The sequence below is a fragment of the Conger conger genome, chromosome 7, assembly GCF_963514075.1.
Source record: "Conger conger chromosome 7, fConCon1.1, whole genome shotgun sequence".
Taxonomy (NCBI): Eukaryota; Metazoa; Chordata; class Actinopteri; order Anguilliformes; family Congridae; genus Conger; species Conger conger.
The window spans coordinates 3,627,866-3,649,653 of record NC_083766.1 but is presented as its reverse complement, the minus strand read 5'-3'; the positions used below and the strand labels follow the sequence as shown (position 1 = coordinate 3,649,653).

Here is a 21,788-nt window from a genome sequence, read left to right as displayed (position 1 = left end):
ATTTTTTATTTTTTCAATCCGATTTCCTCCACCCGTGAGCTCATCTCGTTGATGTGTTTGTCTGTTTTTATATCCCAGAATATATTTCTACCTGCTGCAGGAAGACAGTGAAGAACAGCAACGTTACAGACGTCCAACAAAAGTCCCTCTAAAAGTCATCAGCCTATCTTCCTGCCTATTTCTCAGGTGTCTTGTCACAGTGGGATTGTGCCTAGAGGTTACTGATACCGTATAACCAAATAAAAAATATCAGCTTTCTACAGACAGAAAACCAGCCTTCTACAGACAAAAATACCAGCGTTCTTCAGACAGCTGCACAGAGATACAGCCGTGTTTGTTCATTTGAAAAGGGGATTTCGTTCCTTTAGAGAGAAACATCACCACATCAGGAGCCAGGTTGCTCTTGCAGACAGGGGGGTTTTGCTTCTTCTCAGGTTTGTGTGCCTTTGGCTCCCTCCAGAGGTTACCTGACACATTGCACCTTTACTGGAAAATAAGAAGTTTCAAGTTGGCTTAAATTACATTACATGAATGCCATTTGGCAGATGCTTTTATCCAGAGTGACTTACAGTTGATTAGACTAAGCAGGAGACAATCCTCCCCTGGAGCAATCGCAGGGTTAAAGGCCTTGCTCAAGGGCCCAACGGCTGTGCGGATCTTATTGCAGCTACACCGGGGATTGAACCAGCGACCCTGCGGGTCCTAGTCATATACCTTAACCACTAAGCTACAGGCCGCCCAGTTAAATTGCGAATTAAACTGTGACATGTAGGTCCTGGATAACCTGGGCTTGCAGTAGAGAGGATTCACTACACCAGTGGTCTCCAGTCCTGGGCCAGCAGAGCTACTGGGTCTGCCAGTTTTTGTTTTCACCTTAAAATCAGCACCCTGTTGAGGTAATCAGGTGAGGTGAGTTAACTGTGCAATCAACTGCTCTAATTGATTATTTAAGTGCAGAGTAACTACGATAACCAGGACCAGGGTTGGAGAGCACTGTGCTTCACTGTACAACATACCACAATCAACGCTGGAACCTCCAAGGAACGGTATCTAACCTGAAGAAACTAGCCTCATATATCTGACCAGTTAGTCATGTTAGTTGCCCAGAGCATTTTCTACACAATGTCATGCCTGAAATTCTCTGATGAGTCCTTTAGAATAAGCAGTTAAGTCCCGGCTCATTTTCAGGCCAGTGAAGCAAGTTATTTCCTCAAGTGCTTCTGAACGGGCCTTTGTAAGACGATTGGCTCTCTGTCCTGTAAAAGTTCTAACACAACATACCAATCGAGATACTTCAGCAGCCTTATAGGGGCGACATTGGCTCAGGAAAGAGAGGTCGTCGGTCAGTCGGAGGGTTTCCAGTGTGATCCCGCCCTGGGTGTGTGTGTGTGTGTATGAATGGGTGAATGAGAAGGATCAACTGTACAGCACTTTGGATAAAGGCGCTATATAAATGCCAGCCATTTACCATATTCTTTCAAGGGCTTTTTAGCAGTTGTGAGTGTTGTCACACCCTGAGGCCTTGAAGGTGCCATTCCAGTCATCGCTGCAGTCGACTTGGGAGTGGTGGGTCTGAGAAACAAGATTATAATCTCCCAAAACTGGTTTCACAACCACGTCATTCACCGAAGGATTCATAGTTCAGACGATATTTCAACATACATTTATTAAAAATAAAGAGTATTTGTGAGTGACAGACAGAAAAGGGCCCCATGTACAGTTGTGCTTCATTTTCAAAAAGGGTGTTGACTTCTCTACAGGCGAGGCGCCCACGGACTAAATGATCTTTTTTAGAAAGCTACGCTATATCACACTGCCATGCATAACTTGACTTTCTTCCCATGCAAACACACTGCATGACTGCTCACATTAACTGAGAAGACCCACTGTGGTATTTTACACTGGGAATGTGTATTTACAATTCCTCTTCCTCTGTTTAAAAAAAAAAAAATAAACAAAAAAATGTTTTCATTAAAAATAAAAAAAACTTTTAAGGTGCAGAAAGTGGCCGTTTTTTTTAACTGAGGAATGTTGCCGTTGAGATGAGATTTGCCATTGAGATGCTGAAAGAGGGAGGAATAAAGGGCGGTTTATAGTTTGGCGATCTACGATCAGACGATGGATATCGCTGGTGTCGCCAACATTCCATTATCGCGTGACTCCTGACTTTGAGCTCATAAGACGTACAATCGCAGAACACATCGCCCAAGTGCAGTCACTGCGAGCTCCAGACAGGGAAGCTAGCTGAGGACACCTCGCTAAATATAATTACAGATGAAAATGTTCAATAATAAGGCTGTCATGTCAACTGAGCCAGCGAGATGGGGTCAAAGTTCAATACAATTTATGTCTCGGCGATGATAGCGACCACATGAAGTCTTCCGTCGTTCAAGTTTAAACTACAAGCTGTTGCAACTGACCATCAAATCTGATGATCACCGCTGGCAACGATGAAACATCACCGAACTACAAACTGGCCTTCACACGCCAGTTCAGCATTTCCTTCCAGCTTGGCCACATATCGCTGAAGTGCGTTTGTCCGCATTAGTAGTCGTACCCGTTTAACTCGGAGCGAGTTTCAGTCCAGCTACCCTCCTGAATACGGACTGCAAAACAGCAGCTTCGCCGGATGACCGGGACATCCAGGCACCGCAGATCCTTTTCCCGAATAATGTCACAGTGACTAATGTTGTGACTTCACCGAAGCCATAAAACCAAATCATAAAAAAGGGCCAGCCTTCCGACTCCCCGTTACTGCATAGTGTACGACAGCAAGGTATCATGGACTGCAAATCAAAGCGGTATTGTCATGATTCAATTAGTGTGCCGCAAATGACCACAAGAAAAGGAAAAATGACAAGCACATCCATCCAACAGCGACAATGTATATGTGAGCCCTATAAACTCAGGAATTACACCCCCCCTCCCCCGGTTAAATACTAAATAAGTCGACTTCTCAGCGAGTATTAATGCCACCTATACACCTGTACCACTTCACAGTGACGCTAGAACGTCGGCTAAGTTAAAAAGGCTTTGATTCAGGACCCAGGTACGAGTTCTGCAGTAAGTACTTAACTACGATCAATCAACGGGTTGATAGGCAAAGTGTCGGAGCCTTCCTAGTGAATTCAAGCATCAGTGATTTCAAATTAATATTTACAATGATGAGGCAACAAAAGGCCTATTGAGCACTTCCCCCATTCCACATAAAAAATAAAAAAAAGGACATCTGCAATAAAGTGACCTCTACATTTTAACAGAATCGTAAGGCTGCAAGGTGTAATCATCCCCGAAAGTCCCAAATGATTATCCATTATTAATATGCGCTCGTTAGGAAATTCAGAAACGGAATACGACACCAAAGGAAAGCCAAGCGGCGCAGTCCTGGCCTGTGATTGGACAGCACGTACAGGGCCACACCCCCACCCGCCTACCCCAGCCCAGGACGACACACACACACCGTGGCGTACAGATTAGACCGCATATTTTTCCTCAGAGAATATTGGGCGTTGTAGAAGTGTTTTTCCTCAGAGAATATTGGGCGTTGTAGAAGTGTTTTTCCTCAGAGAATATTGGGCGTTGTAGAAGTGTTTTTCCTCAGAGAATATTGGGCGTTGTAGAAGTGTTTCTCCTCAGAAGATGTAGTCGTTGGTCATCTTGAGGGAGGGCATGGCATCACTGACGTTCTGGTCCAGGCGGTGGTACTCCACTCCGCTCCCGCTCCGAGAACATAGCCCGTCCTTCCAGCGCCTGCTCTGGGCCAGGAGGAGGATCTGAGGACCGGGGCAGGGGCAGGGGCAGGGGCAGGGGCAGGGGCAGGGGCAGGAGCAGGAGCAGGGGCAGGGGCAGGGGCAGGGGCAGGGGCAGGGGCAGGGGCAGGGCAGGGTAGACAGGGGCAGGGGCAGGGCAGGGGCAGGGGCAGGGGCAGGGGCAGGGGCAGGGGCAGGGGCAGGGGCAGGGGCAGGGGCAGGGGCAGGGCAGGGTAGACAGGGGCAGGGGCAGGGGCAGGGTAGACAGGGGCAGGGTGGGCAGGGCAGGGTAGACAGGGGCAGGGTGGGCAGGGGCAGGGTAGACAGGGGCAGGGTAGACAGGGCAGGGTAGACAGGGCAGGGTAGACAGGGGCAGGGGCAGGGGCAGGGTAGACAGGGGCAGGGTAGACAGGGGCAGGGTGGGCAGGGCAGGGTAGACAGGGGCAGGGTAGACAGGGGCAGGGTAGACAGGGCAGGGTAGACAGGGGCAGGGGCAGGGGCAGGGTAGACAGGGGCAGGGTGGGCAGGGCAGGGTAGACAGGGGCAGGGTAGACAGGGGCAGGGTAGACAGGGGCAGGGTAGACAGGGGCAGGGTAGACAGGGGCAGGGTAGACAGGGGCAGGGTAGACAGGGGCAGGGTGGGCAGGGGCAGGGTAGACAGGGGCAGGGTGGGCAGGGGCAGGATAGACAGGGGCAGGATAGACAGGGGCAGGGTAGACAGGGGCAGGGTAGACAGGGGCAGGGTGGTCAGAAACTCCCGTACACACCGCTCACCACTAACATGCCACAGACACTATAATTTATATAATTTGTTGATTTAACTAAGCATGACAATGTGGGGTTAAGGCCTTGCTCAGTTCGCCACAAACCAGGGGAGATGAGCTAACAGGATTAGCCTACCTTTCTCTTGAAGTGGTAGGTGATGCGCTAACGAGATTAGCCTACCTTTCCCTTGTTGTGGTAGGAGATGCGCTAACAGGATTAGCCTACCTTTCCCTTGTTGTGGTAGGTGATGCGCTAAAGGGATTAGCCTACCTTTCTCTTGTTGTGGTAGGTGATGATGTGCTAACGGGATTAGCCTACCTTTCCCTTGTTGTGGTAGGTGATGCGCTAAAGGGATTAGCCTACCTTTCTCTTGTTGTGGTAGGTGATGTGCTAATGGGATTAGCCTACCTTTCTCTTGCAGTGGTAGGTGATCCACTAATGGGATTAGCCTACCTTTCCCTTGTTGTGGTAGGAGATGCACTAACGGGATTAGCCTACCTTTCTCTTGTTGTGGTAGGTGATGTGCTAACGGGACTAGCCTACCTTTCTCTCGTTGTGGTAGGTGATGTGCTAACGGGATTAGCCTACCTTTCTCTTGTTGCGGTAGGTGATGTGCTAACGGGATTAGCCTACCTTTCACTCGTTGTGGTAGGTGATGTGCTAACGGGATTAGCCTACCTTTCTCTTGTTGTGGTAGGTGATGTGCTAACGGGATTAGCCTACCTTTCTCTTGTTGTGGTAGGTGATGTACACGATGGCCACCAGGAAGGCGATGATGACCAAGTGGAAGAAGAAATGGGAGTCCTCGTCCTGCCCCGTGTACAGGGTGGTGCCCGTCACGCGCCCGCCCGCCTTCCCAGAATCCTCGGGCCGGCGGGGGGCCGACGGGTCGTCCGGGTCTTCGTCGGCCGGCTCCGAGTCCACGCTCTTCCTCGGCGGGTCTGTCACCTCCATGTACGTGAGGTCTTCGCCATCGGCATCGGCATCGGCATCGTCATCATCTTCGTCGTACTCGTCCGGCTCCCCGCCCAGGGAGGTGGGGGACGTGTCCTCGTAGGACTGGGGCGCCGGGACCACCCCCGCCCCCGGGGTGTTCCCTCCAGCGGGTATCGGGGGGTCAGTTGGCTGGGCGGGGGCGGGGGCGGGGGCGCTGACCAGTTTGGCGGGCGGAGCTGCGGTGGTGGTCGCTTTAGCGGTCGTAGTAGTCGTAGTGGTGGTGGTGGAGGTCGCAGCAGGAGAGATGTTGCTGTTTCCGGGTGGGTCGTTTATGCCAGCGACTTTGCCTGGTGAAGTCTGTCCCGGCAAGGTATCTCCCAGCAAGGTATCTCCCGGTGAGGTTTTCCCTGGGGAGGTCTCTTGCAGCGAGGTATCTCCCGGTGAGGTTTTCCCTGGGGAGGTCTGTCCCGGCAAGGTATCTCCCGGTGAGGTTTTCCCTGGGGAGGTCTGTCCCGGCAAGGTATCTCCCGGTGAGGTTTTCCCTGGGGAGGTCTGTCCCAGCAAGGTATCTCCCGGTGAGGTTTTGCCTGGGGAGGTCTCTTGCAGCGAGGTGTCTCCCGGGGAGGCTTTGCCTGGGGAGGTCGCTCCCTTCCCCGTTGTAGTACTGCTCTTCACTTGCGGAGATGCTCCAGTGTTCAGGGGCACCGACAGCAAGGAGCTGTTGGCAGAAGGGTGTTCTGGAGTGGATTTCTCCACGGCATATGAACCTAGAATATCAAAAAGGAGAAAATAGATCATTCTCCCGAGAAGCTTTTATTCTATTCATTCACTGTTAATGCAAGTAACTACAGAAGATAAATTAATGGGAAAAGCATTTTTAAGTGCTGTGAGATGCACAAGTACATCAAAATGGTCCAAATATCAACAAGTCTTTATGGAGCGCTGCTAACAGCGTAGCATTAACAGGAAACAATTTCACCTTTCTCACCGTTTAAGAGGTTACAAATCCGTATTAATAAATGTCATTTTGAAGGATCAAGAGGGTGTAACCCCTGCTGAAATCTACTCAGGCGGTCAGAATTTCATTACTTAGGTTGTGCAATCTTTCTAGTAATGACATTAAAAAGGTTACAATAAGAGGAATGACTAGAATTAAAGGACAACCACTGTTACAGGTTTATATCCATCTGATCACCACATAAATTGCTACTTTCACATTCAGTTCCTGAATTACGTCTAGACCTCGTGGTGCACTACATGTCATGGATAAAGAACAAACCACATGGCCTAAAGATCAATGAGTCATCTGACATGCATTACTGAAATAAAGAAAATTCAATAATATGCATTAAAATTATCCAACATTCCGTTAGACAAAATAACGAACATTCAGCTTATAACACAGGCAACGAGTTTCACTATACGAATCTAATATTTTTTCTCAAACCATCCGCGCAACACAGGACGCTATTGAGGCATGTCATAATGAGGCTATTGCCTTTAATTCATCGCCCTGCTTGGACCAGTCCCCCGCGTTAATGATGCGATTCAGCCGGAGCTGACTCGAGTTTACTCCCCAACGACTTCTGACAGCGCCTGCTCAGCCGTCGAGCGTGGCGGTGAAGAAAGCGCCAAGTTATTACAAACCAGAGGAAGGGGCCCACAAGCTAGCCTAAATGCAGCCATTCATTCCCGAAGATTTATGCCTAAAAACGCTGAATGGACTTCTCACTTGATCAACAAAAACCTTCATCGTTTCACCCGAACCTTGATCGAAATAAACATTTTAAAAAATAGGAGAGATTTGAGTTTTGTTCATCGGCGTAAAAGTTTACTGTTTTTCGTTGTTGTACTTCCTGGCTCCTCACCAAAGCGCCAAATCGCGCATTTTCTAACCAGTTATCCAAGGCGACTGATGTTTTTTCAGCATCAAGTCATCTATTCGTACAGCCATATATTATTACTTTCGGTTTGACAATTATTACTGTACATTATTACACCTTAGTGGTAGGAAACGGTGAGCATTGCTGGGCTGAATGGCCTGTTCATCGTTGTGTTATGCAATTAGTGGCTTTGTCCGAAAGTACGAAATAGGTGCACCATCCAGGATTCAAACTTGAATACCTCTCATATTTATCTAAAGACCATTCAGCGTATCATGAGACTTCGGGTAGACCGTCTAAACAAGATGGATGTACGTAATATCAACAGATGTGCCCTTCTTCTTCTTCTTACTAACGATGAGATGCATTAATCCCACAGGCCCGCTGGCATTACGGGGTTACTAAAAGGGCAAGCAGGCAAGGTATACCTCACACAACTGCAATCGCAATAACTACAACAAATTACGCAGCAATGTAAGCCTTTCCTGTGGCAAACTCTTACTTCCTCCTACTTTCAACGGAATACTGCCGTTAATAATGTAGTCGCACATATAAGGTAGATCGTAACTTTCTAGGTCAAACAATGAAACCATTGTACATTAACGTCCTTCGAAATTCTAATCCTAGGTTAGTAGCATACTATTGGCTGCATACATTTCAACGTAACAACGAGAGTATAAAAACAACGAAGCAAATAATAAATGGTGGTTGTTTAAAAATAATAATACTCAGTAATATACTACTAGTCGTTAATCCTTTGTGCATTCATTATTCTAGTCTTGGCAAAACGAGCAGACACAGACAATGGAGCCAGGAACACTTTTACTAAGGGAAACTATGTTAATCTTTTATGATGCAAAATGACACCTGGGTACTGTACTCCATAAACTCGAATATGGTCATCTTTATTTCATAGAATCAAAGTATTGCTGTTAACACAACGACATCCTGGTTGGAACAAACAACTCCAGAAACATTTAGAGCTAGTTTACATTACATGGTTACATTACTATGAAGAGAAGAGTAATGTAAAGAAGTAAGAAGCCTTAACGTAACGTAATTCCTTAACGTTAACGTTAGTTGTAAATACCAAATATGAGTTGTAATGGTCATTTATTGCCTGGCCGATCGACAGGACAGGTAAGATAGTATTCTTCAGTTAATTATTAATTATACGGTTCTTTCTTTCTACCATTAAGTAAGATCACTTTAAACTGTGGAAGAAAAGGCGAGTTGATAGAAGGAAGGGGGGGAGAATTCCCACAGCCAGGTCACCAGCTACGTGTCAAATGTTCAGTTCTCTCAGGCGGGTCCGACTGGCCAGCAATCTAATATTAACCTACTTCGTCATAAATGGCTAGCTGTAGCACATTTAGCTAACATTGTCTATTGAACATAGCCAAGTAACACTCGAGATGAATTCATGTGGTGTTCTAGTGTTAATTAGCAAACCAAAGCAACAAATTATCACCGTCTTATATAAACAAAGTAAGAAACAATAAGGAAGTTTGACTTGGCTAACGTCAGCGGTACAGCTAAGTAAACTAGATAGCTAGTTGTCGCAGTTCGCTGTCCTGCTTAATATTAATAAACAAATTACATTTTAAGTAATGTTACACATGCGGCAGTCTGAGACGTGCCGGACGTCAGTACGCTGGCCGTGGTTTTAGTTTGCTAAACAGCAATAACGTTGATCATCACCAGGAAAACACTGAATATTTTGCTATAACTGGACTGGCTAGCAGAACCTCGTCCCACAACATATATAATCAAGTGAGCTAGTATCCCAAATTATAATATTCATAATTTACATACCATTGACTGGTGCCGACTGGCAGATGTGGGAAAATAGTAATACCAAGGTAAATATGGAGAATATACAGTAGTTATTCAAGCTCTCTCCCATCTTCCTGCATGTCGCCATCTTGAATGAACCAATACGAGTGTAGTTGAAGCAAATCGAAAACCAGGAAGTCCTTGAATTCTGTGCATACTGCGCAAGCGCAAAAAGCCTGCCCCTAGAGGCTGGTGTCGGTATCTTGAGACAAGGCGATCGTATGCTTTCTGAAACCGGCTGCAGAAAGGTTTTCGACTCAATGTAAAACATAAATGTTTGAATAAAAAAAAACATGATTTTTTATTTATTTTATTTTTTTAAAGCTCGCATTACATTTATGAATGGGTTATTTAAATCATCATATAAATCAGATACGTTTGCCTTTTTTTCGGGTTAGTTTCCTGTGTAGAGAAGCAAAGCACTGGGCAACGGATCATTTAAGAAGAGAATCACGGCATAATGACTCAAATCTGCTTCAGCGGCTCATTTATACGTACCCCAGAGGCTCAGAAATTGTTAGACCAGAGTGTGTACAACAGCAACAATATCAGCCTGCTTAACAAAATGGCAGCAGACACTGGTGCATCTGTCCTTGATTACCAACAACCTACCACTGCCACTTATGGGCAAAACAACCCAGATCTGCAATCAGTGGTAGACAGATGATATAATCATAGTGTACCTAACCAAAAAATGTGGGCGACGATCAAGCAAATATCTAGTATTTAGGTTTCTTACCATACAAGGATAACCTAGTTTGGGTGATGATCTTGTAAATGTAACAGATGCTATATTTGATATTCAGGGCCCTGTATCACAAAGCAGGATTACTGAGCTAGCTGGATACCTGCACTAAGTAAAACCCAGACCAGGGCCTTGTTTCACAGAGCAGGATTATGGAGTTAGCTGAATGCCTGCTGGATACCTGGATACCTGCACTGAGTAAAGCCCAGAACCCTCCCTAATCTGGAACAGGGAAAGAGCTGTTCCCAGTTTTACTCACTGCTGTTATCCAGTTTACTCAGTAATCCTGCTTTGTGAAACATAGCCCAGAACTGGAAGGTTGGTGGTTCAAACCCCAGTGTAGTCACAATAAGATCAGTGCAGCTGTTGGGCCATTGAGCAAGGCCCTAAACCCCACATTGCTCCAGGGGAGGGATTGCCCCCTGCTTAGTCTACTCAACTGTAAATCGCTTTGGATAAACACGTCAGCTGTATATATATATATATATATATATTTATTTATTTATTTTTTAATAGGAAAACAGACCGGTTGTGGCTTTGACGTGTGAACCCATTAGATCAGTACGTTTTTGGGCCATGACCTGGGATCCATTACCAGTTGCGCATCACAGAAACCAGTTTTCAGCGATCCAGGAACCAGTTACCCTACCCCTGTTATACAACAAACATGTCATCTACCTCAGCACGACTGAACTGCAGGTCCTACTGGCCTGCAGGTCCTGCTGGCCTGCAGTTCAGTCTGTAGGTATCTGCCCCAACTGTCCGGTTTGAGGAAACAAGCCCATCTGTCAAATTAGGGCCACGTTCAATCAGAAAACTTGTTGCCACGGTTTCTGTGTCGAACGTTACGTTTCCTCCAGAAGGGTGTGCAGCGCATTGCAACGGGCTTTGAGGAATGTTTGCTCCCGTTTTGTGGGTGTAGCCCAAACCAACAATGGCGTAGGCCTACGCTTTAATGCCTGGAGGAGAACTGCTCATGACAGCACAGGAGTAAACCGTGCTGTGCCGGTCAGTCCCGCCCAGAGACTGCAACAGGATGTTCGACGTGCCACAGTTTGTTTAAATAAATGTTCCGTCTGGGCTGAACGTGGCCCAGGTGGTGTCGTGCACCACTGGAGCGAAACACAGCAGCCTGCAGGACCAGGATCTGAGCCCTGCTCTGCAAGCTCAAATCCCCACAGACAGAGGCCATTACTGCACATAACTCAGGCAATTTAGACACTGAAGAAAGGGCTCTATGGACAAAAAGAAGAGAGGACCAGGTTAAGATAAATTCTTTTTATTTTTCAGGGAAAACAAAACTGTCAAGCACCCCCCGTTTTAACATTAAAGATGGAAGACGATATTTCTGACATAGATTCACCCATTTATTTTCAGCAGTGCCGTGTGTAAATAACAAAGTCTTCCCTTCTGAATATCTGTCCTGGTGCACCTGACAGAACCCAACTGCCACTCGTCAGGCAGGGGGAAAGAAGACAAAGATATTTCACTAAAATAACGTCTTACTGTTTGTCATGAGACAAGACCCACATAAAATGCACACACACACACGCGCACACGCACACACATACACACAAATACAAGTGAAACCAATGCATTGTATCTACACACCAATGCTGGTGCTGAGTATAGCAGCTGTTGTTTAAGTGAAAGACAACTACTACGTCCAAAACTGTGAGTACTGGAACAGCCTGCAGGGAGGGGTTTGGCTTGAAAATGCACAACGCTGTGGAAATAGTTCACAGTTGTCAGGGAACAGAATTAGGTAGAACCCAAGGAACAACACCGGTGACATTTGTGACTCGTGCAACACCCCCAAGTGGACACTGAGCAGAATGCATCCCCAGAGAACAGACCCATTAAACCCAAGTGCTTTTTTTTTTTTTTTTGTTTTTTTTGTTTTTTACTTTAGTTTCAGTTTATCAGACGAGCATTTCCCTTAATCGTACCAAAAATAAAATAATAGAATACAAAATAAAACCGTTAAATAAAAGGTGGAATGACAATGCATCTTCATAACATTTCCGAACACTATCTAAGCACTACATTTTTCTGTTATATACGCTTCGCTTATATACCAGCAAGCTACCGGCTAGTTCTCGCCCATTCCTTAATTCAAAACCTGGGTCCAGCGTTCCAACATATTTTACCTGGCGCTGTCTTTTAGAAATAACGGATCGAGTGTCGCTTAGTGTAATGGTTTAATAACATTAGCATCCCGCCCCGGCACACCTCAGGGAAACACAAGTAGTGGAGGTACCTAATTAAGTAAAATATCTGGAAGTTGAGGGTTTTTCCAGGCGCGTCTTCCTAGGCTTCGAACTCCAGTCCTAAACCCAGCTTGTGTCCGCCCGCGTTGATGTTCTTCCCGTCCAGGAGGGCGGAGAGGGTCAGCTTAATGCCTGCACAGAAGGACACAGGGGTTAGGGAAGGACCTGGGGCTGTGGTCCTCACTGCTGGCCCTGGAGAGCCACAGGGTGTGCTGGGGCCCTCACTCCTGGCCCCGGAGAGCCGCAGGGTGTGCTGGGGCCCTCACTCCAGGCCCCGAAGAGCCGCAGGGTGTGCTGGGGCCCTCACTCCAGGCCCCGAAGAGCCGCGGGGTGTGCTGGGGCCCTCACTCCAGGCCCCGGAGAGCCGCAGGGTGTGTTGGGGCCCTCATTCCTGGCCCTGGAGCTGCAGGCGAGCTGGTTTTTGTTTTCGCCTTAAAATCAGCAACCAACTCAGACCCAAGAAACCAGGGGAGGCGAGTTAACTGTGTCATGAACGGCTTTCATTGATCACTTAATGCGGAGTAACAACGAAAGCCAGCGCACCCTGCGGCTCTCCAGGAGCAGGCATGAAGACTGAACTGAACTGCAGTAATCTATTAACCAGGACAGAAACACAATCAGATAATGAGATGGACTTCAGCATTGGATGATAGCGGGCGGTTTGGGCTCGGTGGTCAAGGACACTCACCAGGCTTCAGTGTCTGGGTGTAGCCCAGGCCCACAAGGCTGGAGTTGTTCACTTTGGCCTGAACGGACAGAGAGAAATACACACGTCAAGCCACCAAGGAGCCAAATGAAGGCATTCGACAAAATCGCTTAAATACAATTTCAACTCAAATCCCCAAGTCCTCGGCTTAAAAATATGAAAAAACGCATTTCTGGCCATAATTACCCTGTTGCAGGTACTTTCAATGTCCTCTTGGGAAAAGAAGTGAGTGAGATATACAAGGCTTGTAAAACTTTTAATTTAGATGGGGACAGGGGCAGTTTTATAAAAACACCATCTGTCATTTCGTTTAAAACCAATTTGATCAAACAAGCACATCAACTTTAAACATGAATTGAATACTGTGATTTGGATGGCAGCAAGGTTCTCCGTAAACACTACAGTTTTAATATAACAATATAAAATATTATATAAAATTTCATTTCATTTTTCATGTTCCTTTATTTAGTCAGCAGCATAATATGTATTAAATATTATATATACAATATATCATCTGCCACAACAGCTAGAGCAGGGCTGCCCAACACTGTTCCTGGAGATCTACCGTCCTGTAGGTTTTCACTCCAAACCTAACAAAGCACACCTCATTCAACAGCTAGAGCAGGGCTGCCCAACCCTGCTCCTGGAGATGTACGGTCCTGTACGTTTTCACTCCAACCCAACTCCTCCACAGCTACCCCCCCTGTACCCCCCTCACACTGAAGCCCCCTGCCCTCCACAGCGCCACACTCACACTCACACTCACACTCACACTCACACTCACACTCACACTCACACTCACACTCACACACACACACACACACACACACACACACACACACACACACACACACACACTCACACTCACACTCACACTCACACTCACACTCACACTCACACACACACACACACACACACACTCACACTCACACTCACACTCACACTCACACTCACACTCACACTCACACTCACACACACTCACACACACTCACACACACACACACACACACACACACACACACACCGTACCGAGAAGGAGGCGTCGGCGTCGATCTGGTACTTGGCGGCGATGCCGAAGCGGGTGTTGCTGTTGCCGGCGGTCCAGGCCAGGTTCACCGCCGTCTCCAGGTTATCGTTCACCTTCTGGTAGATGGAGCCCCCGAACTCCGTCCCATCGTTCCTGCGGAGAGACACCCCCACGTCACACAGGGCAGGGGGGAGAGACCGCTCTGACCCCCCGCCCCTCGCCCCTCTCCCCCGCCCCTCTCCCCCCACCCCTCGCAAAACACGTTTTACTGTCACTGAGGAGAGGACCCTCTGTTAGAGCTTCATCAGCTCTGAACCTGTCAATCACACAAGACCCGAAGGTGCAGGAACATTCTCAGAGCAGATTTAAGAATTACAGAGGCAGGGGAATGTAGTTTTGGCCAATTCAGAATCAACTACCGGTCCAACAAGTCGGAAGTCAGTGTGAGGGAAAAAAGAAAACAAAATCTCCCCGCTCAAACTAAACTGAATAAGCAGGCACCGGGGGAAGAGAGTAAGAGCTCGTTTTCAGCGGGGGATGTCAAACTCCATAACGGAGAGGAGCAAGTGGCAGGCCAGGCAGGAGGCTAAACGCATTAGCTGGCTTTCTCCGCTCTGCACAGCTCGGAGAAGCTCAGGGAAAATCCCATAACCCGAGAGCGTGGGTGTGAAGAGACAGACGCCTGGAGCCAGAGAGTCTGGCCGGCGGGGAGATGGGCACTGGGGCCATGAGCGTCCGGTCCGAACGGCCAGAAATGGGTCTCGCTTCGGATCCAGGTCATGCTGAGAGACGGTGCTCACCAGCGCCACTGCGGTTGGGTCCAGTACAGGTCCATATTTCTCTCTGCAGTCTACGGTCACAGCTCTTACGTCAAACTAAACTCCCAGGGTGCCGCGGTGTCGGTGGGGTTTTTGTGGTTTTCTTTCAATCTGCCAATGAAGGCCTTGAGAACAAGGTGTGTGGATTCACAGCGCCCCCTGCAGGACTGGAGTTAAACTGCAGACACAGCGCCCCCTGCAGGCCCGGAGGCCCGTGACTCACACGTTGGTGTGGAGGTGGAACTCCTCGGTCTTGTAGCCCACGGCGAAGTTGCTCTGGGTGACGCGGCTCTTCCCGGCCTCGAAGGTGGCCTGGTAGCCCGCGAGCCAGCCCTCGTAGCCCACGACCAGGGCGCCGTGCACCGCCGTGCCGTTGATGTCGTAGTGCACGTCGCAGCCCGCGTTGATGTGCTCCCGCTTGTAGGCCGTCTTGATCTTACCGCTCTTCTTCCTGAAGAGGGACATTACATTACATTACCTTACATTACATTACGTGGCATTTAGCAGACGCTCTTATCCAGAGCGACGTACAACAAAGTGCAAAGCAAACACAAACAAACATCAAACACTGGGACAGAAGGCCCAGAATGCCACATGACGGACAGCTACATTGTATTTATAATTTCGCTATTAAGCTGATGCGTTTTTATCCAAAGGGACTTAAGAGTTGATTCGACTAAGCAGGGGACAATCCTCACCTGGAGCAATGTGGGGTTACGGGCCTTGCTCAAGGGCCCAACATCTTATCGTGGCTACACAGGGGCTTGAACCACCAACCTTCCGGGTTCCAGTCATGTACCTTAGCCATGAGGCTACAGGCTGTCCCAGTCATGTACCTTAGCCACTAGGCTACAGGCTGCCCCAGTCATGTACCTTAGCCACTAGGTTACAGGCTGCCCCAGTCATGTACCTTAGCCACTAGGCTACAGGCTGCCCCAGTCATGTACCTTAGCCACTAGGCTACAGGCTGCCCCAGTCATGTACCTTAGCCATGAGGCTACAGGCTGTCCCAGTCATGTACCTTAGCCACTAGGCTACAGGCTGCCCCAGTCATGTACCTTAACCACTAGGCTACAGGCTGCCCCAGTCATGTACCTTAGCCATGAGGCTACAGGCTGTCCCAGTCATGTACCTTACATTAAGCATTCACTACTCCGTTCATCCTTCCAGTCCCAAGCCCAATATGAAGTGGCTGCACCGTCTTACCCAGTGTTCGGGGAGAAGGAGGAATCGAAGGTCAGCTTGAGTCCTTTGGTCAGCTGGGCAGGAAAGACATGAGCAGGTCACTCTTCAGTGTATTAATACTTCTAATACATTTCCTGTACCTGAAGTACACCATCCGTCCCTCCATCTATCTATCCCACCAGCCCTCTCTCTGTCCCTCCACCCATCCATCAATCCATCAATCCATCCAACCATCCATCCCTCCATAACCTAACCCTCTTATTCCTGGTCAGGGTTGTGGAGAGGCATATCCCAGCATGCACTAGGTGAGAGGCAGGAATACATCTCAGACATATATCAACACTATCATTCTGCACACTAACTGAAGCAATTTGGCTTCCATATTATTGGCATCCTGTATTAACCCCATAGGATAATTTGTCCTCTGAGCTCAGGTCAGCAGCCATTTCTCAGGTGTATAGGTGTGCAGGTGAGCAGGTGAGCTGGTAGACAGGTGTGCAGGTGTAACAGGTGTGCAGGAGGGCGGGGTCTACCTGGTCCTCCAGCGTGATCTCGGTGCCCAGGGTGTTGTCCGTGTTCCATTTCTCGGTGAAGGTCAGCCCGTGCTCCGCCCACTTGTACTTGGTCTCCAGCGTTCCCGACACTTTGCTGGTCTCCGTGTTGGCCGATCCCGAGCTGGTGAATTCCTGGGAAAGAGCGGGAAGCAAGGGCACGGGCGTCACATCGAGAGCGGGGCGCGGGAGCAGCGTCAACCGTCACACGACCGTCACACGACCGTCACACGACCGTCACACGACCGTCACACGACCGTCACACGACCGTCACACGACCGTCACACGACCCCACACAGTATCAGCCGTCTGCAGCCTAAACATGGAGTCTAGTACACATGGCAAATACAGGCCAAGTCACTAAGCACGGCATGTCAATCTAGAAGAGGGGGTGCACGGCCAGGGCCGACCCGCTTCAGGATTCTGCGCCAACCTCTGCTCTTAATCATTTCATCAACTAAATATTGTCTTGATCGGACATTTGCACATGCACCAGCTGCAGCTGCAGACTGCAAGTGTACCATAAGGATGTTACTGAGCTCAAGTACAGGAGCGTCAGAAAGGAGTGCATAGAGCGGTCAGAAAAATAAATTAAGGTAATTGGTTGCAGCTGACAGACCGGCCCTCCAGGACCAGAGTTGTGCGCCCCTGATCGAGAAGCATGGCATGAGACAACAAACAACTACAGCACGGAGACGGATACAAATGCAAGGGGACAGACTGCTCGATAAATATACAGAGTACAACCAGAGCAGGCAAGCAGATTAAGACAGAAGTGGATCATAAGTGACACACTGCCTCCAAACCGCTGTGACAAACGCGCCGTTACGTAACCGTGTCCGAGAGAGGCGTCTGATGGAGCAGTCGGCAGCCGCGTCAGGCTCCTGGCAGTAAGGTCAGCTGCACACCTACCCTAATGCGCTACGCAGCGGCCACTCAACACAGCGGCCACTCAACACAGCCTCTGCATCACTTCAGCACACGCTCAGGGGAAAAGAAGGCACAGAAAGTGGCTGAAAAGGTACAATGCTCGTCACGGGGTGGTGCAGTATAGGGGCATGAAGCTGCAGCAATGCGTTTTAAGAATGCATTTGTACCTCTCTTGCTTCTCAAAGGTATAGGCACCCAAAGAACATCATTGTACCTTCCAGGGTGCGTTCGGGAAATAAGTTTCCTTAAAGAGCACACATGTACCCGCTCTGTACCTTTATGCCTGAGAGTGTAATGAACATGTAACAGCTTTATCAATTTCAAAGCTCATCTTACCAGTCCATTTTCTGACTTTGTCTTCAGATCCAACTTAATCAGACCAAAGCCTGCAACACAGATTAAAACCAATCAGGCCTTAATCAGTCAGACAGGCAGTCAAGTCAGCACCAGCAGACTGTACCGTAGCAGATTAAAGGCAAGCAGTAAATCACAGGCACTCAATCACAGCACATAATCACACAGCCAGGTAAGGCCCTTCACAGGCAGTTTATCACAGCACAGAAATATGACATTAAATACTCAAGCTCATTATACGAACAAATCCAAAGGGCAAGGAGAAACCGCCTCCATGACTCGGCAAACGGCCCGTTTCCCGTAATCCTCCGGGGGTGTCATTCCGCCCTCCGCAGAGATGAGATCTAGGCCAAGCCCCCACCACCCCCCCCCCCTCCCGTGCTGTACTGTCCATACGATGCCGTGTATTGATCTGAACCCCCCCCACAGCGGATTACTGGACACCTGTGAAGGGGCTTTCCTGCTACAAGCCAGGAGCAGTCATGTCAACAGACACTCTGCCAGAGAGCACACCACAACCCACTGCACCGCCGAAATTAACCTTTTAAAGGGCGTGAGATCACGCGTGTGTCATTAGAATGTTCAGAGCTTATGTTTAGAACATCAGACAGCGGAGCTAGAACTCTTCTTCTCAACTGAACATTCTAATGCTGATGTCACAATCATGACATCAGTGGAGTTCTAGAACACTGACTTGAGAAATTTGGAATGGGTTAATAATAATTACGATAATGGTGATCAGCGAGAGACAAGGCCGTCGCGCCTCCTCAAACAGCCACAAGCGCCCCTGAAACAGAGGCACTTCCAAAACGGGCAGGAAAGAACATCCACATCAATAAAATAAATAATAATAAAAAAAAAAGAGAAAAGGGCGATTACCGTATCCCTTAGTGAAGATGTCCTTGGCAGGCTTGCCCAGGTCGATGTAAGTCGGAGGCACTGCCATGATCTACAACAATGAGAAGGGCCCGTTTAACAAGGTCACGGAGGAACAGAAGAGAAAAAACACAATACAGGCAAGCTATTGTACGACAATCTTCCATTCATACAGGAAGCTCTGCATGAGAGAGGCCTGGGGGGGGGGGGGGGGGGTACTTAATAGGGGGTTATGCCATTGCACTATTCACTCAAACGTTGCCCTTTACTCCACCTGGGTCACCAACTCGACTTTCATTTCAAACAAAAACCGGGGAGAAAAAAAAAAAAAAAGAAACCATAGAAAGAACGGTCGCAGCAGCACGCTGAGTGAAGGCCCTGGGAGGACCCACACGAGCCCGGCATTCCCAGCAGCCCACACAAACAGGAAGAGGGAGAACGTGGGGGCTCCCGTGGGGGGGGGGGGAGGGGGGAAAGTGACCTTCCACACTCTCCACTCCGCACACGTCCCACGGGCCTTACGCAACGCTGCTGCGGGCGGGAGGTCCAGAGGTCCCGCACGTCTAAAGACCGTTCCCCTTTCTCTCCCCTATAGTTTGAGCCGTTTGTGCTACTTCCACTGACGGTACGGACGGACCACTAGCGCTCACAAGAGGGGAAATTAGCTTTGGCTAAAACACCGGACAGTGTATTTGCAATCACCAATGTTTTCCGTGCTTGTTCTACACAAATAAACAAATTGATCGGTCCGTTAGCGTCCAGCTAGGACCCTGCTGGGATTGTAGCAGACAGCAGTGAGGCTCGCAGTAATGCCAATGTCAGAGATTAAAGCCAAGCGACAACACGACAGTGAGCTGTAGACAAAACACTGAATTGACACGTCAATGTCCCCGCTCCCTGGTTGCTCTCGGCTTCAAGGGCGTACGGACGTTTTAACATTGGGGGGGGGATTGTTACCCACCTCCCGCCCAGAATAAATGTGTTAAAAGACCAGCTGTTAAATGATCTTTTCCAGTGAATTCTAAGGGGAACGTACTTCAGACCCACAGATCAGAATATCCCAAACACAAAAGGAAATCTTATTATATGAAATTATTTTTCTCATCATACTGCTATATTATTGTGGGGGTGGGGGCGGGTTGTCTTGTTTTGTAAAATGGTGCCCTATGCGTTGTTGCTTGGAATTACTTCAATCCCCAGACCCGAGTGAAATGTCGTGGTTGTAGATCAAACTGGGGACTGGGATATTTACAGAAAGCACAGCGATTTAGGCCTAATCCTGGCAGGGTTAATTAGCCAAGTGCACTGATAGAGAAGTATGACATTTTCCAAGTCAACCGCTTAAGCCGCTAAAGGCAGAAACAATGAGAATAAGCCTACAGAAAAGTTCTGCGCCAGTTCTCTCTCCACAAACCAGTGCCCACTGTAGCCAGCGCAATAATGACAGAGAGGAGGAGCAGAATTCTCTCTCCCTCTCTCCCTCCCTCCACTGGAAGTTTCTGAAATCCATAACAGATTATTAAAATGTTTAGCTAATATTCATAGTGCATATTATATTACCCATAGACGCAATGTAAAACAATCATACAGTTTCAATAGTTTCAAACGTTTTAATCTATAATAGCTGTGATGCTACTTAATCATCGCCACCATCATTGCATTAAGACGGACTGACAGTGTTAAACATGTTCAAATCGAAAAATCCCAGGGTTGTGTTGCTAACATACACCTCCCATGCGTTTTGTTAAACTGTATCATAAATCTTGAATGATCGTTAGTCAAGACGGGTGGCGAACCCGATCGGCGTTACAAACGACCTTTTCCACGATGGTTAGAGGTCACCTGCCAATGTAACGCAGATTGGTGCATCGCTGGCGTTTACGTGAACATGTTTATGTTAGCTAGCAAACGTTAGCCTGCTAGAGTACCGTGCACGTTTGACAAAGTCAATCCCCCGACCCCCGAAAAAGGATTAGCCAACTCGTTAACCAACTGGACAGTCGTACCACGCAAGCCCTTATTGTTTATTCTCCCCTGCCTACGCCATCTGTCCGGCTTGTGTTAGCCATTTGTTCTCGGAGAAAAGAGCTACTGAAACAGGCCCTCAACGACGAGAACACAATGAACGAGCTAGCTAGGCAACTAGCTTGCCGTGGGCACGTTTGTTCACTTTTAAAACAAATGCAACACGACGAATGACCACATCAACTAGAAAGTTATCGACAAATGCTCGCTAGCCACACAGAAATGGGCAGCAATAAAACCCTATTATTTCCCAGTGAATGGCTAGCTCGCTAGCCTACCGGTTCAGCTCGCACATAGTCACTTCGCCAACTCACTTTTTCGTGGCATCAGTTACATTTCTGGATAACAAGCCACATGGACATTTTGGACCATATCTGAGTTTTATGAACTAGCTAATAACATAGCTAGCTAGCTAGCTAGCTTGTTAACACATAAAGGCCTTGCGCACAAAAGCGTTACGCACGCTGCAGTGCAGCATCAGTGGGGTACACCGCGTTTTGAGCTGCATCCACTCACTGCGTACGCCTGTGCGCATCAACTTCCCACCGCAACGCTATCAAGGTCATAATCCAATAGCCAGCCACATCATTGAAACTGCGCCACACAATTGTTTATCGTATTGAATTTCAACGTACCTCTATACTCCCTCAAGTTCTTGCCAGGAAAGCACTCTTGTCAACTCGTTTGCAACCTTGCGTAAGCAAGAGGCACGTAAGACGTGCAGAGCGGCCACTCCCATTCCCAAATGGGGGGTTCACTAGGAAAGACACGCCCAGATAAAATAATGAAAATATACATATATTTGCCTATATATATATATGTGTGTGTGTGTGTGTGTGTATAGCTTTACATTACGAGTGTGTGAACCAATCACATTAATCTATGCTCTAATGTTTACATTTACAATCATTTTGTTTTCTGCTCTGTGAATGCGTTCAACAGTAATAAAGAACAATCAGTTCCCATAATAATTTAATCATATACAGTACTGTTCAGAAGTCTTAGGCACCCTAGACTTTATTATACATGTGTTTATTTTTCTGTGTCTGTTAGTATAAAAGAACACATTTGAGATTTCCAAATATTCATTTTCGAAAGAGTGAATTTTACAGAGGTATTTGTGTATTTTGGA

General features: G+C 48.0%; 2 protein-coding genes across 4 annotated transcripts; both read right to left on the bottom strand.

The window, feature by feature from the left end:
* Positions 1-1,651: 1,651 nt before the first annotated feature.
* c7h5orf15 (chromosome 7 C5orf15 homolog) lies at positions 1,652-9,263 on the bottom strand. Its single transcript, XM_061250290.1, has 3 exons — positions 9,149-9,263; positions 5,238-6,217; positions 1,652-3,773 (listed from the first exon to the last, which is right to left on the bottom strand). Exons 1-3 carry the CDS (start codon positions 9,255-9,257, stop codon positions 3,633-3,635), a joined length of 1,230 nt encoding a protein of 409 aa, XP_061106274.1. The 5' UTR covers positions 9,258-9,263; the 3' UTR covers positions 1,652-3,632.
* A 1,914-nt stretch (positions 9,264-11,177) lies between these two features.
* Positions 11,178-21,424, bottom strand: vdac1 (voltage-dependent anion channel 1). 3 transcript variants are annotated; one of them, XM_061248725.1, is made up of 9 exons: positions 21,292-21,424; positions 18,635-18,704; positions 17,738-17,787; positions 16,454-16,606; positions 15,942-15,994; positions 14,959-15,186; positions 13,920-14,070; positions 12,873-12,930; positions 11,178-12,316 (listed from the first exon to the last, which is right to left on the bottom strand). In XM_061248725.1, exons 2-9 carry the CDS (start codon positions 18,699-18,701, stop codon positions 12,225-12,227), a joined length of 852 nt encoding a protein of 283 aa, XP_061104709.1. In that variant the 5' UTR covers positions 18,702-18,704; positions 21,292-21,424; the 3' UTR covers positions 11,178-12,224. The 3 variants fall into 3 exon arrangements, with proteins under 3 accessions (XP_061104709.1, XP_061104710.1, XP_061104711.1); XM_061248726.1 differs by lacking the exon at positions 21,292-21,424 and adding an exon at positions 21,173-21,251; XM_061248727.1 differs by lacking the exon at positions 21,292-21,424 and adding an exon at positions 20,971-21,118.
* Positions 21,425-21,788: the final 364 nt, after the last annotated feature.